At 48.0% G+C, this 15,346-nt stretch overlaps 2 protein-coding genes across 3 annotated transcripts; both read right to left on the bottom strand.

Moving 5' to 3' along the window:
- Positions 1 to 488: 488 nt before the first annotated feature.
- On the bottom strand, positions 489 to 4,093 carry LOC125530873 (cysteine-rich receptor-like protein kinase 44). Of its 2 annotated transcripts, XM_048695297.2 has the most exons (8): positions 3,807 to 4,091; positions 2,731 to 2,913; positions 2,395 to 2,653; positions 2,036 to 2,264; positions 1,804 to 1,954; positions 1,510 to 1,695; positions 1,314 to 1,396; positions 489 to 1,192 (listed from the first exon to the last, which is right to left on the bottom strand). In XM_048695297.2, the coding sequence occupies exons 2-8, from the start codon at positions 2,857 to 2,859 to the stop codon at positions 739 to 741; spliced, it is 1,491 nt and encodes a 496-aa protein (XP_048551254.2). In that variant the 5' UTR covers positions 2,860 to 2,913; positions 3,807 to 4,091; the 3' UTR covers positions 489 to 738. The 2 variants fall into 2 exon arrangements, with proteins under 2 accessions (XP_048551254.2, XP_087388595.1); XM_087532469.1 differs by having other exon boundaries at positions 1,510 to 1,954; positions 3,807 to 4,093.
- Positions 4,094 to 10,517: 6,424 nt separating this feature from the next.
- Positions 10,518 to 14,182, bottom strand: LOC125530866 (cysteine-rich receptor-like protein kinase 44). Its single transcript, XM_048695284.2, has 8 exons — positions 13,920 to 14,182; positions 12,576 to 12,766; positions 12,239 to 12,497; positions 11,915 to 12,143; positions 11,687 to 11,837; positions 11,392 to 11,577; positions 11,205 to 11,281; positions 10,518 to 11,102 (listed from the first exon to the last, which is right to left on the bottom strand). The coding sequence occupies exons 2-8, from the start codon at positions 12,702 to 12,704 to the stop codon at positions 10,670 to 10,672; spliced, it is 1,464 nt and encodes a 487-aa protein (XP_048551241.2). The 5' UTR covers positions 12,705 to 12,766; positions 13,920 to 14,182; the 3' UTR covers positions 10,518 to 10,669.
- Positions 14,183 to 15,346: the final 1,164 nt, after the last annotated feature.

The raw sequence follows: 15,346 nt of genomic DNA, 5'->3' as shown, positions 1-15,346 counted from the left end.
ATGAAATGCCTACTCTGTATGGTGACCCACCACTGGGCCCAAGTGGTGGCAACGGGAGCCTTGACTCTGCTCGTGAGGGAAGGATGGTGATGAAAAAGGTAGGACGGATGAAGGGGTTGGGGGCGAGCAAAGGGATAGAAGAGATTTTTCCTGAGATGGGACCAAAGCATTGTTTTCTGTGTAGTGGCATTTTGCATGTAATAACGCTTCATTGAAGAGCTATTTTTATAAAAGGAGGATTTCACTTAAAGGGAGGCTCCGGAAGCTAATCTTCTCTAGCTTATCAACATTTTCCACAAAGGATACTTTTATTAACTCAAAATTTAGCATCAAGCGGATACAAAACATGATGAACAACATCCGAACGACAAAGGATGCTTTTGTTAACTCAAAACATAGCATCAAACAGATACAAAATAAAATGAGCAACATCCAGCCTTCACAGAGTTAAGATGCGCACAACCAATCTAGCTTATGAACATGAGAGGGAAAGAGCTTAGAAACTATGCTTCTCAGTAAATTTTGAGTGATCTTTTATCTGTGCTTAATTTCACTCGTAATCCCACAAAGAAGCTGATAAGAACTGACGCAAAGAGTGAACTACTGTTTGAAAGTCTCCCGTAAACAGAAAATCGAAACTTGGCGCAACCGAAGAATCACAAGCAAATGTATTTGCCTCCCGTCAACCCCCAGCCCTCTAATAATGTTCTAAAAAATGGTGGTCATTGCGCACGCTTCTTAATTTCGGCCCTTCCCTTTCTTTCTCTCGCAGGAGTTCCTCCTTGAAGGTTGTTTTATCTGACTTGGCAGTTTCCGAGACGTGCGAGGCAAGCGCAGCAAATAGGAATCCTTTCTCGGACTTTGCCGTTTCGGAGACAAAGGCACCAGATAGGAATCTTTCCTCGGACCTTGCAGTTCCGGAGACGTGGAACGCATCATAGAATCGATGTTATCCACCGCATCACAAAGGTTCTCCAGTTCCCTGTGAAGGTGCTCTCTATCTTTCTTCAACTTCGCTCCCAGGTTGTATTCGGTAGAGAGGAGCTCGCGCAGCTTGTGGAGGATCAGGGAGGCCTTGGCAACGACTGGGTCTGCTGTCTGATACTTCATGACAGTATAAATGGAATCCGTTCTCGCGTACTCCCTCCGTTCGGAAATACTTGTTCTCGAAATGGACCCAGTCGTTGTGTATCTGATAAGATGCAATAAAAATAATGTTTACGGCCGGATATATATGGGTAAGGGAAAGAGGAAGAACAAGTCTGATGTACGTATAACGGCATGATTGTCATCTGTGAAACAAAAAACAGTACCTGGTATTCTCTTCCGTACTATTTTTTTCTTGTACTTGAATCACAGGTTGTTTTTCTAGAGTGTGCTCCTGTTCGTCTGAGTTCTTGAATAAAGAAAGGCACAACAAAAAAGGGAAAATCATGTTGCTGGTAAAAAACAAATCATCCATTGGTACCAGGGAGTACAGTCAGCAGTGTGAACTATAATGTATAATACCTTGGCTATAGCTACACTTTCGGCCTTATCGATCTTATTCAGTTCATTGACAATATCTGCTATGGTAGGCCTTTTCTCTCGGTCGAACTCCACACACCTAAACGCTATTTCAATGCATGTCATAACTTGCTCTGATATATGCGATGACATTGTTTCCAGCATCCGCTTTCTCCAGTTTCCATGTACCTGCAAAGGTGGAATACAGTGGCCAAATGTTCCATGGAAAGTAAGACACAACAGGATTACCTTTGTGGAAAGGGGATTATTGTGCATGATACAAAATATCTTCCTTACATGCTCAAGAAATTCATGAGAAGACATATGTTCACATTTGGAATAGCCCTCATATCCTGCCACTATCCGAATTATTATAACACCGAAGCTGAATACATCAAACTTTGGTGTGATTGCGCGTCGATCGATGAATTCTGGTGGCATGTATCCTCTACATGACATTATTTAACACAATTATTCTTGCAATTTCTTTCAAAAATAAGTTGGTCATTAATATGAGATATCAACTTACATTGTTCCCATAAATTTGTTTGTGATATGCGTTTTTTCTGTTTGGAAAAGTCTTGACAAACCAAAATCTCCAATTTTCGGGACCAGGTTCTTGTCTAGCAATATATTCTCAGGCTTCAAGTCAAGATGGTAAATAGAATCTTTGCATCCATTATGAAGATAATTTATTCCCTTGCTAACCCCCTTGATAATTTTGAAACGTGTGTTCCAATCAAGTCCGCAGGATTCATCTGTAGAAGCAAACATGCAGCGTATATATTGCCGAGACATAAGTCTAGGAATGAAAGAAGTACATAATTTTAGGGAATATTCTTCTCTTATGCAAAACAATAGTATGGGCTAAGTAGAGCACAGTCATACCAGAAATATGATTCTCAAGGCTTCCACCCTGCAGAAATTCAAAGCAGAGAATCCTTTCTCGTACACGGGCAAAAATATATTCGCCATTGTACTTGAAGCGTTCATGTCCTAGTCCATAGCAGTAGCCCACTAATCGGATGATATTTGGATGCTGGGCCCTCATAAGGTTATTAAATTCGTTCATAAATTGCTGGTCGTCCAGCCCAGGCATGTAGTGAAGCTTTTTGAGAGCAATCTCTTCCCCATCGTGCAGTAATCCCTGTTAAAAGAATTACATAGGTTCTGGAAACGTCTGGTAGTACAATTATAACATATGCAAGCAATAATAACAATTACCTTGTAGACTACTCCATACGCACCACGGCCAATGACATGCTCCTCAGAAAAATCATCTGTAATTTGTTTCAACAACTCGAGTGTAAACTCCCTTGTCGTTGCACTTGTATGTTGTATCTTGTTCGCCATGATATCTTATCTATATCTCCTGCTGGGATTGACTAGGTCGAACATTTCATCTTTCTAATAACACCGAAAACATTTCACACAGTTAAGAGAGAGCGTACATAACTTGTATGTGAAATAGACATGCTGCATAGTGCATACAATTTGAAGCATCATACGCTTAAGCTGATTGACAAGCGAAAGAAAGCTAAAGGTTTGTGAAAAGGGTGTGTGTATACCACGTGACATATATGATAAGCAATCCAAGCAATTCAAATATGTCGTTTAAAGGTATCAATCCAAACAATTCAAAAAGAAAAGGGTGTGTGTATACAGTTACGTATGTCGTTTAAAGGTATCAAAATAAAAAAAGATAGTAGTACAACAAAGGACATCTCCTGGACATTCCCCTGGTGTTCTTCCTTCCTAATCTTGAAAGGTTACCAGCTAGCTCACTATGGATAATCCTCAGGCCCCTACTACCTTTGGTAGGCTATGCGATTCACTCTGTCAGAAGAAACACAATATTTTCTTCTGGCACTCATCTTGCACAATCGTGTCAACACTAGGACTATTTATGTGTGGTCTCTGGGGAATGAACTCTAGAAACAGGGGATCGCATGTTCGAGCTATATCTCCTCCGGCCAGAGTGCCAGCTCTGCATCGGATCAGCCCCTATAGCAGTTTCTGACTGCTATAAGTTGTCTTTTTTCCATGGAAAACATCATTCTAGATGCCTTGGCTATTTGGATTGTTCAGAAATAATTCGATTATCTTCGAAGACATCATGCGACCAAGTGTTTATGGATAGAGGGCCAAATTTAAGGAGGAGATGAACCTCTACCGTAGTCATAGCCAAGATTAGCTGTAGTCTGATATTTTCTTCGGGGAAAAAAACAGCTTCAGCAGGGCAGCGAAAATCAACGGAAGCAGGTACCGGGGGGGGGGGGGGGGGGGGGGGGTGTTCAAACCTGGAGATCGCCCGAAGAACTGGTGAACTCCTGGTCGAGCGGGGATCTGGTAAACCTGAGTAATGGCAATGACAACGGATCTGGAACGGAGCGAGATAGACGACGCGGCTCCCTGGTTGAAGGGAAAGGGTCTGGCCGGAGAGCGAGATAGACGACGCGGTTCGCTGGTTGACGGGAAGAGATCTGACCGGAGAGCGAGACAGCGAACGCGGTTCCTATCTTTTATCTTGCTTGCTCTGCAGAGGGATTGTTTAGTCCACTGAGAGTGTGCATCGGGTTTGGTACCTTTCCGGTGTGAAGTTTGACGAGTAATAACAGCGCAAAAAACTGAAGAACAAGTGGGCGCCGCTAGCGAAAAGCGGCGCAGCAAAGCACGCTTCCATTTCTATCCCACTATCTTCGAGTCCGACTGCAAAATAAATAGGAAAATGTTCTAAAAATGATAAATAGAAAGCCGTTTAATTTTTCTCTCAATCCACTACCAGACTAGATCTTGGTAAATAGCATAAAACTATCAGTTTTAAGGTTAAGATTCCATAGAACTACTTTCTTTCCCCTAGACCTCTCAAACATGCCCCGCGTCGGCCCCAGGGGCGACACGGGCGGACCGGCCCCAATCTCGCCGCCACCGGCTCCTCCTCCGTCCCCGCCGCGGATAGTCCCTGCCGGGCGAAGCCTCGGCGTGGGTCGGCGCCGGCGGGACCGCTCCACTCCTCCTTCCTCTCCATCTCTCCCCACTCCGCTCCTCCCGAACCGTGCTTCTGATGCGCCGCCGCCGGTGCTCCATACTGTCCAGATCGGGTGGAAGCCGGCCTGGAGCTCCATACTGTCCACGGGGGGCCCACAAGGCAATTGGGCGTGCCAGGGGGATGGTCGCCCCCCCTCTGGTTGGTCTTGGCTCCAGTATTTTTATATATTCAATAAAAAAATCTCTAGGAAGTTTCGTCCAATTCCGAAAACTTTCATTTCTACACAACAAAACAACACCATGATAGTTCTGCTGAAAACAACGTCAGTCCGGATTAGCTTCATTCAAATTATGCAAATTAGAGTCCAAAACAAAAGCAAAAGTGTTTGGAAAAGTAGATACGACGAAGACGTATTAATCATCAACATCATTTCTACATCTTTGTTGCCCAAATCTAATGAATCAATGAAATGTTTGTATATGAATCCGTCAAGCTCCTTGTTCTCAAAGTCATCATCCAACAAATCTATCGTTTGCCTGCAAATGAGCAAAATAATCTATAAAAACAGCTCAGAAATTTCGTTAAACACATAGAGGGCAAGGTGTATGTCCGGAAGAGTAGGACTTACCAGGAAGGCGTCCGGTGGTGGTGACCATGTCCGAGAAGATAAGGACGATCAGCAGGGGTTTGGGGCCGGTGGTGGCGGTGCTATGGATTGGGGATGGCGGTGGAGCCATAGTGGCGGTGGCGCTAGGGAACGGGCGGCACGAACGAAGGAGAAGAGTGGAGAGGTAGACGCGGGTTCGGGTTGGTTGGGGATGATTTGGAGCATATTTGGGATGGGTCTTGCTTGTCGGATCAAACATGGTGAATGTGATGCGTCCTGGGGTCCCCATATCCGCCCGGCGTATGGACTGGGTTTCAAGGGATGGCCCGGACGTTTGGACTGACTTTGGGATGTCCGGTTGGGTGGCGTTTTTTGGTCCGGGCGGTTATCGAGCTGGACATTTGGGGAGGGTATGAGTCTTGTTTTAGATGCTCTCACTGTCTTTAGTCATGGGTGTAGATTGTAATCGTGTGTATTATGTGCAGTCCTCTTCTAAAGAAAAGGTAAGTCGGTGCACACTTGTGCACATCGAATGAACTTAATAGTATATGTCCTAGATAAAACATTACATAGCTTATTTTCTTTTGGCACCAATTGTATATTGTTAGCCTAATCTCATTCATGTTTTGATTTAATAACATCATTTACAATGCCCAATATGCTCTCGTTTATGTGACATACTTCCTCCGTTCCTAAATATAAGTCTTTTTAGAGATTTCAATAAGCGACTACATACGGAGCAAAATGAGTGAATCTGCACTCTAAAATATGTCTATATACATCTATATGTAGTTTGTATTGAAATCTCTAAAAAGACTTATATTTTGGAATGGAGGGAATACAATTTTGCTCTTGCATGCATGCATGTCTCGTTTCTTTTAGCATAATTGTAGCAAATTAGGTTTCTATTAGAATCAAACACGTAATAATCAATCCAATTAGCCACACATTGAGTAACTCAGTTGGCTCCAAACCAAATGAAGGCCTACCATTTTGCCAAAAAAATTGGCAGGTGCAATGGTTATAATCCAAACAACAATTGCTTACCAAAGTTTTTAGTCATCCCATGCTTTGGTCATGCCAAAAAATTGGTTAGTCCAGTTGGAGCTCAAACCACGTGAGTGTTAATCATGAGTGTTAACTCCAGTTTGAGAGTCAGAAGACAAAACCACGTGAGAGGTGATAACCAAACGGTATTTGTAACTGGCGAACGCTCGCTGAGGGGGAGGGTTGGTGCAAGAAATTTTAGTTGTAAAACAAGATCAAACAACAGCCGTTTTTTAACGAAAATTGCCTTCGGGGGGGGGGGGGGGGGGGGGGGGACAATTATGTCTTCTCAAGAAACTTCAGCACAACTAGAACTGCCATCACATCGCTTGCATGGGCCACCTCCCCTGGTGAACGTTCGCGAGTTAGGAGGGTCCTGAGGGCATCTCCAATACAGACCCTCAAACCGCCCGCAACTGTCTAGACCGTGCGGTCCTGACGCGATTTGCCATCCAACGCGAGCTTGTATCGGTCTGCCGAGCGATCCGGACGTATTTTTCTGAAAAACCCCTAGATAAACGGGGGGAGGGGAACTTTGCGGGTGTCCGGACAGCAACCACGTAGGCCTCTGAAACTCTCGGCCCACCCAAAACCCTTCCCGAACCCCACGCCTCCATCCTCCCCATTTTCTCTCTTTCCTTCTTTCTCTCTTGCCTTTGCCGCCGCTCCACCACCCTGGCAGCCACACCACACGCCTGTCGAAACTCTACGTCTCTGTCACCTCCAGCGTTCCAGTCAGGCTCCACCCGCTTCTCCTTCGTCACCGTTCATCCCCTCTCCTCCGACCGCCACGCCAAGTACCATTCGCTACAGCTATACTCACCATCCCCGACAACTGTTCGATGAATTGTCGGAGATAAAAAAGGTGTCCCTTCTTCTTTCAAGCAATGGATCCCAGGGCAATATCAGGGTCATGTTAAGAAGCCCCATGATCATTCTTGAAGCAGTTGCATCACATGATTTTTGAATTTGGCATGCCCGGGTCTCACAATGGCATCAATGTGCTGCAACGATCACCACTGTTTGCAGGGTTGGTTGAAGGAAAAGCTCATGCTTGCCACTATACTGTTAATGGACATGAGTACAACATGGGCTACTATCTGGTTGATGGCATCTATCCTCCGTGGGCTACGTTTATCAACACCATCTCTAACCCGGTTGGTCAGAAAAAGTCTCACTTTGCCCAAAGACAAGAAGCAGCTAGAAAGGATGTCCAGAGGGCATTTGAAATTCTGTAGGTACGTTTTGCAGTTGTTCGCGGACCTGCTAAACAATGGGATCCGGAGACCTTGTGGAAGGTGATGACATGTTATGTGATCATGCACAACATGACCATCGAGGATGAGGGTGAGGATGCTATCACAGCTCTAGAATTTGAGAACATGGGTAATCGTATCGAACTTCCAGACCAGAATCCGGTCACATTTGAAGAGTTTGTTCAAATGCATCAACAAATTTGGCATCGAGCAACTCACGAGCAGCTGAAGAAAGATCTGATTGAGCATCATCGGGCGGTTAAAGGGGACAACAATGTTGATTTTAAATTTAAACTTTTTTAAAATTTAAACTACTATTGCATGCGGCTATTTGAACGTCTACTCTATGTATGCAGCTACTTAAACGTGCGGACTATAAAAAAATTAGAGAGACCGGGTGTATGCGGACAACATTGGATAGCCATTTCTACTTCTGTGTCCGCGGACTGGTCTTTGTGTCCGCGAATGCATGGTAAGAAAATTTACGGGTCGTCGTTGAAGATGCCCTAACCAAAACCATCTCAAAAGTACCCTAAAACAACCATCTCAAAAGCTCCGACTTGTACCGGTGGTCATAACAAGAGTACCATAAGCGGTATCATGCATGCCAACTATATTTTTTTATGATGTGGCACACAATTAAATGAGGAAAAAGAGGGTGTGGTGTGGTATCATATCATGATACCGTACCATATTAAATGTTGTACTATTTTCATGTATGTCAATTACTAACGCAGCCTAAGAGCATCTCCAGCCGTTCGGTCCCCCAGGGCACTAAAAAAGAGCAGTCTGAGGGCGAACCGGCGCTAGTTCGGCCCCTGGGGGCGACCTAGCTCCCAGTCACGTCCACAGGACGCAAAAAATTCGAACTTGGTCGTTCCCGCTCACCAAAGACGCCACAAGTCGGGCGATCGCAAGCCACAGTTCGGCGTACAAAAAATAGAGCGGCAGAAGTTCGCGTGCGCAACGCATCACTCGGTGGGCTCTGCCCCAGGCGTCGGCGGAGTTGGCGTGCGCGGGCTTGGCGGTGTCGGAGCTGCTTCTGCGCTGGGCGGTGTCGGCGCGGCTTCGGTGGTGTTGGGCGTCGTGGAGGCATCATCACGCGGGCTTGGCGGCGGCGTGGGCGTCGGCGTGGGCGTCGGCGGCCTTGTCGAAGGAAGCTGGTTCAGGATGAGGCCGTGCTCCGCCAAGTACCACGCATTGACCGCCTCGTCGGTGCTCTGGAGCATGTCCGCCCCGCCCAGCAGGAAAGCCAGGTCGGTGTTTCTCTTCTTCGCGGCGACGTTCATCCGAAGCAGGTCGAGCTTGACGGCGCTGCTCGACATCAACGCCGACCACCGCGCCTCGGTCTTCTCTTCACGAAGGACGGCCCGGGCCTGCGCATTGGCGAGGCAGTGCTCGATGGACTCCTGCACTCAAGCGGTGGCCGCGTCGGCGTATTTCCCCTTCTTGGCACCTTTGTTGCCGTCCGGCCGCCCTTCCGATGCGCCAGGAGTCGGCGCGTCCGGCTTGTAGGTCTCCTTGGCCTTGTCGAGGGTGCGCCGGACTTCCACCCACTTCTCGCACTTGTCAATGCGCTTGTAAACGTGGAGGTACTTGAATTTGGCGTCGCTGTTGCTCTGCCGGTACAGGGCGAACATGCGCAGCAACTGCGCGGAGGAACAAACAGTTGGCGCGCGTACACGGCGAAGAGAGGCGGGAGACCGGCGTGGCATACCTGATCCTCAACGCTGGCGCCGCTCTCCGGGTGAGCCGCAACCTCCTCGACGACCTCATGCCATTTGTTGCACGCCCCCTGGATACGCCCCCAATGGTTCGCCATCGCCTTGGAGCCGCGCTGCATGTAGACGCCTTTGAAGTAGGGGTCGACGAGATTGCGCTCGTGGAACTCGGCCTTGATGCGGTCCCAGTACGTCTCGATGCTCTGGTTCATGCCGGTCGTCGGGTCGAGGCAGACGGCTTTCCATGTTTCGGCGAGGCATTCCTCCTCCTTGGACGCCCACTTGATGCGCGGCTCGCCTGACCTGGCCGCACGCTTCTTCTTCTTGCGCCCCTTCGTCGGAACAGGCGTCGGCTCCTCCTCCTCCTCCTCCTCCTCCTGATCCTCTTGCTCGTCCTCGCCGTAGACGTAACCGAGCTCGCCGTCCATGCCGCCGCTGAGATCCACCACCTCGTCCTGGGGGACGAACCCGAGAGACGCGGCGGCCGCGGCCGAACCTGCCGCAATGATGTCGTCCATGTCAGCCTCGGTCTCGTCGGTGTCACCGAGGTGCGAGAAGGGCAGCGGGCCACGGCGTAGCGGGGACGTCGGGGAGGAAGCGTAGGTGGGCGGCGAGTAGTTGTATGGAGGATACTGCACGCCGGCGAAGGCAGGCGAGGGCGTGCGCTGGGCCGGGTGTCCATGGGGGAAGGTGATGTTTGGGTTGAACCCACCGTGCGCGTCCCCATCGGCGTAGCCCGGCGAGGGCGATCCCCATGGCTGCGGAGAGCCGACGCCTTGCTGGCCCCAGGGCGCGTACTGGGCGTGGCTGCCGGGTGGATTCATCATCCCCGATGAGGCCTCGGCTTGGTCCGCGGCAGCCGCACGTACCGCGTTGTCGCGGGCCTTCTTGACGATGGCCCTGTTCCGCCGGTCGGCGGTGACAGCCTCCTGTCGCTGAACTTCCGCCCTTAACTCGGCGTTTGGCATGCCCGGTGGCTTGGACGGCGGCGCCCTCGGCTTCCTCTGCTTCGGCTGGGCGACGGAGGCGGTCGCGGTTGCCGCCGCGCGAGGGACGACGTACTTCTTCGGTGGCATGGCGGCCGACTGGGAGGCGAGCGGGAGGGAGATTGGCGGGAGGAAGGAAGGGAATGGGAGGGAAGTTGGGGAAAAGGTGAAAGAAACGGCGGGAAGAGGCGCTCGACTCGCCGACAGGGCGGACCCACGCGCCCTTTTCGCTTGTGCCAGCACCCCAGGCGCCCCCAGGGCGCCGGGTTCGGCCTGGGTCCGCCGGCACCAGTTTCGGCCCGAGCCGGCGAAAAACGGGCTTCTGGGGATGCGACTGGTCCGTTTTTTTTAACGCCGGCGTAGCAAAAACGCCTGGGAAGGGCCTGTTGGGGGCGCGGCTGAAGATGCTCTAAGATACTAATTTATAATACTATGCATTACGGAAGTGGTATCATATGCATGATACTAATACATGATACTCCCCGTTAGGACCAGCCTACTATTGTCATGTAGAGTAGTAATTGCTACCGCCTTCTGTCAACCCTAGCCCTAAGTCGTCATCGCTCCCGCTTCTTTCTGCCATTCCCTTTCTTTTTCGCGACGGAGGTCTTCCTTGAAAATTGTTTTTTCTGACTTTGCACGTTCGGAGATGTGTCAAGCTCAGAGGCCCAGAAGCGCGCCAGAAAGGAATCGACGGCATCACCCACCTGATATGAGAGGTCATTTACTTCCTTGGTCCAGAGCTTAACCACAGAATCCAGCTGCTGGTCCTGCGGCACCTCGGCCATCCTGTGCCGGGCTGCTTGCATGCCTACCAGCTCATTGTAGACGTACTCTACATCTTTCTGGAAGTCTGCATCCAGGTAATTGTACTCGTCGCTGAGGAACTCGGCCAACTTGGGGAGCAAGGAGCCCACGGGGCCAGTTGTGAAATCGACCAACTTTGCATGATTCTCCACGAGAGTGGAAATGCGATTTTTTCTCGCGTATCTGTTAAGATCCAAGAAATGGAGTTATGGCCGGATATATATATGGGAGAACAAGTCCCATGTACAACGGCATGATTGACATTTGAGAAACGAAAATCAGTACCTGCTATCGTCTTCCGCACTCTCTTTTTTCTGAATCTCAGGTAGTTTTTCCAGAGTGTGCTCCTTTTCTTCCGTGTTCTTGAATAAGAAAAGGCACAACAAAAGGGAAGTAATGTTGCAGGTAAAAAAAAGATCATCCATAGATACAAGGGAGCATGGTCAGCAGTGTAATGATATAAATATAGTACCTTGCCTATAGCTGAACTTTCTGCATTATCATTCTTATTCAGTTCATCAATAATATCCGCTATGGTAGGCCTTTTCTCTCGGTCCAACTCCACACACCTTAATGCTATTTTGATGCATGTAATAACTTGCTCTGATGTATGTAATGGCATTGTTCCCTGCATCCGTTTTCCCCAGTTTTCATGTACCTGCAAAGATGGAACACAGCGGCGAAGGGTGGCATGGACAATTAGACACGACAATCATAATCTTTGTGGAAAATGGGTTACTGTTCATTGTGTAAAATATCTTCCTTACATGCTCAAGAAATTCTTGCGGAGACATATGTTCACATTTGGAATAGCCATCATATCCCGCTACTATCTGAAGGATTATAACACCCAAACTGAATACATCAAACTTCGATGTTATTGCTCGTCTACCGATGTATTCTGGTGGCATGTATCCACTGCATGATATATATCAACCACAATTATTTCTGTATTTTCTAATTAATTGATTATTTAACATGAGGTATGAACTTACACTGTTCCCATAATTTTGCTTGTGATGTGGGTTTTTTCTGACCGGAAAAGTCTTGATAAGCCAAAATCCCCAATTTTGGGGAACATGTTCTTGTCCAGCAATATATTCTCAGGCTTCAAGTCAAGATGGTAAATAGAATCTTTGCATCCATTATGAAGGTAATTTAGGCCCTCACTAACTCCCTTAATAATCCTGAAGCGTGTGTGCCAATTGAGTCCGCAGGATTCATCTGTAGAAATATGCAGTGTATTAACAAGATGTAAATTTACGGATTATTTTCTACATGCAAAACAATAGTATGGGCTAAGTAGAGCACAATAATACCAGAAATATGCTTGTCAAGGCCTCCACCCTGCAGGTATTTGAAGCAGAGAAATCTTTCTTCTACTGGGGCAAAAATATATTCACCATTGTACTTGAAGCGTTCATGTCCTAGATAATAGCAGTAGCCCACTAACTGTACAATATTTTGATGCTGGGCCCTCATAAGGTTATTAAACTCATTCGTAAACTGTGTGTCGTTAAGCCCGGGCATGTAGTGAAGCTTTTTGACAGCAATCTCTTCCCCATCATCCAGTAATCCCTGTTCAAAAAAGTTACATGGGTTCTTGCAACGTCTGGTAGTACAATTACAACATATGTAGGCAATAATATGAATTACCTTGTAGACTACTCCATACCCACCACGTCCAATGACATGCTCCTCAGAAAAGTTATCTGTAATTTGTTTCAACACCTCGAGTGTAAACTCCCTTGTCGTCGCACTTGTATGTTCTAAATTGTTCGCCATGTTTCTAATCTATATCTCCTGCTAGGATTGACTAGGTTGAACGTTTGATCTTCCAAATAACACTGAAAATATTTCACATGGTCAAGAGAGAGCATACATGAATAACCTGTATGGAAAACAGACATGCTTCATATAATTTGAAGCATAACATAGCTATAGATTTGTGAAAGGATGTGTGTATGTAGTTTCGTATAAAGGTGTGAAAATATCAAAGGGCCCGAGGCTGAACTTTTATTACTCCCTCTGTAAAGAAATATAAGAGCGTTCTCTTATATTTCTTTACAGAGGGAGTACTTATTAGTAGGAAGGGGAATACAAGAGTGCTTATAATCAAGCAATGCTTGGACTGAAAAGAAACAGAGCAAAAGCTCTGATAAGAGAATACAGCACAGGTAACACCACAGCACTACAAATACCCCGCAGGAGCTTCACGGCTGAGTCACAAAGATGCAGCGAGCCGCACGCCAGGCCTGGACGTTCTCTGTAATGAGGTCCAGGACGTGCTCGGTACCAGCAGCAGTTTCATCAAAGATCCTGCGTTCCGCTCCTTCCAAATTCTCCAGTGAATTAGGATGGTAACCGTGTCAATCAGTTTGCAAAGGCATGTTCGAGCTGTATCTCCCCAGACCAGAGTGCCAGCTCTGCCTCGGATCAACCCCTAAGTAGTCTTTTTTCATGGAAATCATCATTTTAGATGTCTGGGCTGTTTGAATCGTCAGACATCATTCAATTATCCTCAAAGGAATTCAACCAAGTGTTTATGGATGGAGGACCAAATTTAAGGAGGAGATGAACTTGGTCTGCCTTAGATTCCTCAAAAAGAAATATTCAGGCATCAAACCGTGGATAGACAATCTTTGGTGGCTTTATTCTCATGTACTTCTAGCATAGCCTAGATTAGCTGCAGACTGGTAATACTCCCTCAGTAAAGAAATATAAGAGCGTTTAGATCACTATTTTAGAGAAAAAGAAGTTGACGAAATAAACGAAAGGAAAAACAGGATAGGTAACGCGCGAAGTTGATGCGGTACCACACGGCAGAGAAAATCAACGGAAGCAGCTGCCTGCCGGCTTACTGGAGAGGGAAAAAGAAGTTGACGAAAGGAAAAACAGGATAGGTAACGCGCGAACTTGATGCTGTAGCACAGGGCAGAGAAAATCACCGGAAGCAACTAACCTGCCGGCTTTCTGGGGAGGGGGGGGGGGGGGGGTTACCTGGACTCGGCCGAAGAACTGCTCGCCGGAGAACGTAAACGTACACAGAACGGATCTCGCCGGAGAGCGAGATGGATGACGTGGCTCGCTGGCTGACGGCAAGGGATCTGGCCGGAGAGCGAGATAAACGACGCGGCTCGCTGGCTGACGGGAAGGGGTCTGGCCGGAGAGCGAGCTTAGATAGACGACGCGGCTTGCTGGTTGACGGAAAGGACGTGTTCGGAGTTGGAAAGGACGCGGCACGCTGGCCGGAGAGCGAGATTTTCCCAACCTACCCCACTATCTTTGACTCCAAGATAAATACAGAAAACTGTAAAAAGAAATCATAAATGATAAGTGCCACACAATTAGCGCGTGACACTCCGCCCTGTTTCCATCGCAATTTCAATCGCGTAAAAATAGCAAATTTCAGTGACACACGATAAATTTCTATTAAAAATAAACTGAAACATGAAGTTGCTATGCTTGTCAAATAAAATTGTCATTCTTGCGTAACTAACGTGTAGCATTTATAAGGATTCAAAAGGTTCAAGTGTCTTCCTTCATCACCAGTAAATATACAAAACTATCGGCTCAAACCGCTAACAACCGTCTAACCGTGCTATACGGACGTGTTTTGCCATCCAACACGGTCCAATATCGATCCGTCAACTGATTCGGATCTATATTTCCCCGAAAACCGAAAACAAAGTGGGAGGACTTTGCGGGCGTCCGGACCAGTGTCACGCCCGTTTCCAACAAATCTGGCCCATCCAAAACCCTCTCCCTCACCCGTGTGCGTTCCCACCCGACGTCAGGTGCCCACATTCATGCCGCTCTAGAGCAGCCGTCCCGCATTGACGTCGGCCCTGAGCGGACGTGACCTCTCACTGGCGATGGCATTGAAGCCTCATCGGCTGAGGGCGCCGTCCGCGGTGTGTCCCGGGTGTCTGCACCTGACGCCTGCTCAATGTCGGAGATACTTTTATCGGACATGACAGGACAGATATCTACCACACCTGTTCAATGCCTGTCCATCCTTCTGCCACCATTAAACAGGCTCGCCGGCCGAGGAACCAACTCCACCGCTCGCGCATTGACGCACCTGGACGCTTGGCCTCACCGGAAACAACTATTTAAGGGAAGCCACACCAAGATCACAACACATCTGCTCGACATCCGCCATGACCGTGGCCGGGAACGGGTTGTAGGAGAGCCTATCGACGGAGCAGAAGCACGAGGTGGCTGCCTTTGCGGTGTCCTCGCAGAACCGCCATGCCAAGCGGATCGACGTCGGCATTCCGGCTAGCTCGCATGAGGTGTTCAACGACGAACCGACAATGGAGACATGCTCCGACGACGACTCCATGCCGGAGCTTGCACCTGTGCATGTTGGCTTCACCATGGAGTAGGCGCAGACGCACTTCACTGTGCCATGAAAGAGAAGC

The sequence above is a fragment of the Triticum urartu genome, chromosome 1A (assembly GCF_056163025.1).
Source record: "Triticum urartu cultivar PI428250 chromosome 1A, HENAU_Tu73, whole genome shotgun sequence".
NCBI lineage: Eukaryota > Viridiplantae > Streptophyta > Magnoliopsida > Poales > Poaceae > Triticum > Triticum urartu.
The sequence above is the reverse complement of the archived record's forward strand: the minus strand, read 5'-3'. Positions and strand labels throughout refer to the sequence as shown.

Excerpts from the sequence above, each read along its gene's own strand:
- LOC125530873 (XM_087532469.1), bottom strand. The coding sequence starts at position 2,859 with ATGGCGAACAAGATACAACATACAAGTGCAACGACAAGGGAGTTTACA. Across the intron at positions 1,397-1,509 it reads AAAGTGTAGCTATAGCCAAG|AACTCAGACGAACAGGAGCA; the intron begins GTATTATACATT and ends TCTTTATTCAAG. Across the intron at positions 1,193-1,313 it reads AGTACGGAAGAGAATACCAG|ATACACAACGACTGGGTCCA; the intron begins GTACTGTTTTTT and ends GCATCTTATCAG.
- LOC125530866 (XM_048695284.2), bottom strand. The coding sequence starts at position 12,704 with ATGGCGAACAATTTAGAACATACAAGTGCGACGACAAGGGAGTTTACA. Across the intron at positions 12,144-12,238 it reads CCTTGACAAGCATATTTCTG|ATGAATCCTGCGGACTCAAT; the intron begins GTATTATTGTGC and ends ATATTTCTACAG. Across the intron at positions 11,282-11,391 it reads AAAGTTCAGCTATAGGCAAG|AACACGGAAGAAAAGGAGCA; the intron begins GTACTATATTTA and ends TTCTTATTCAAG.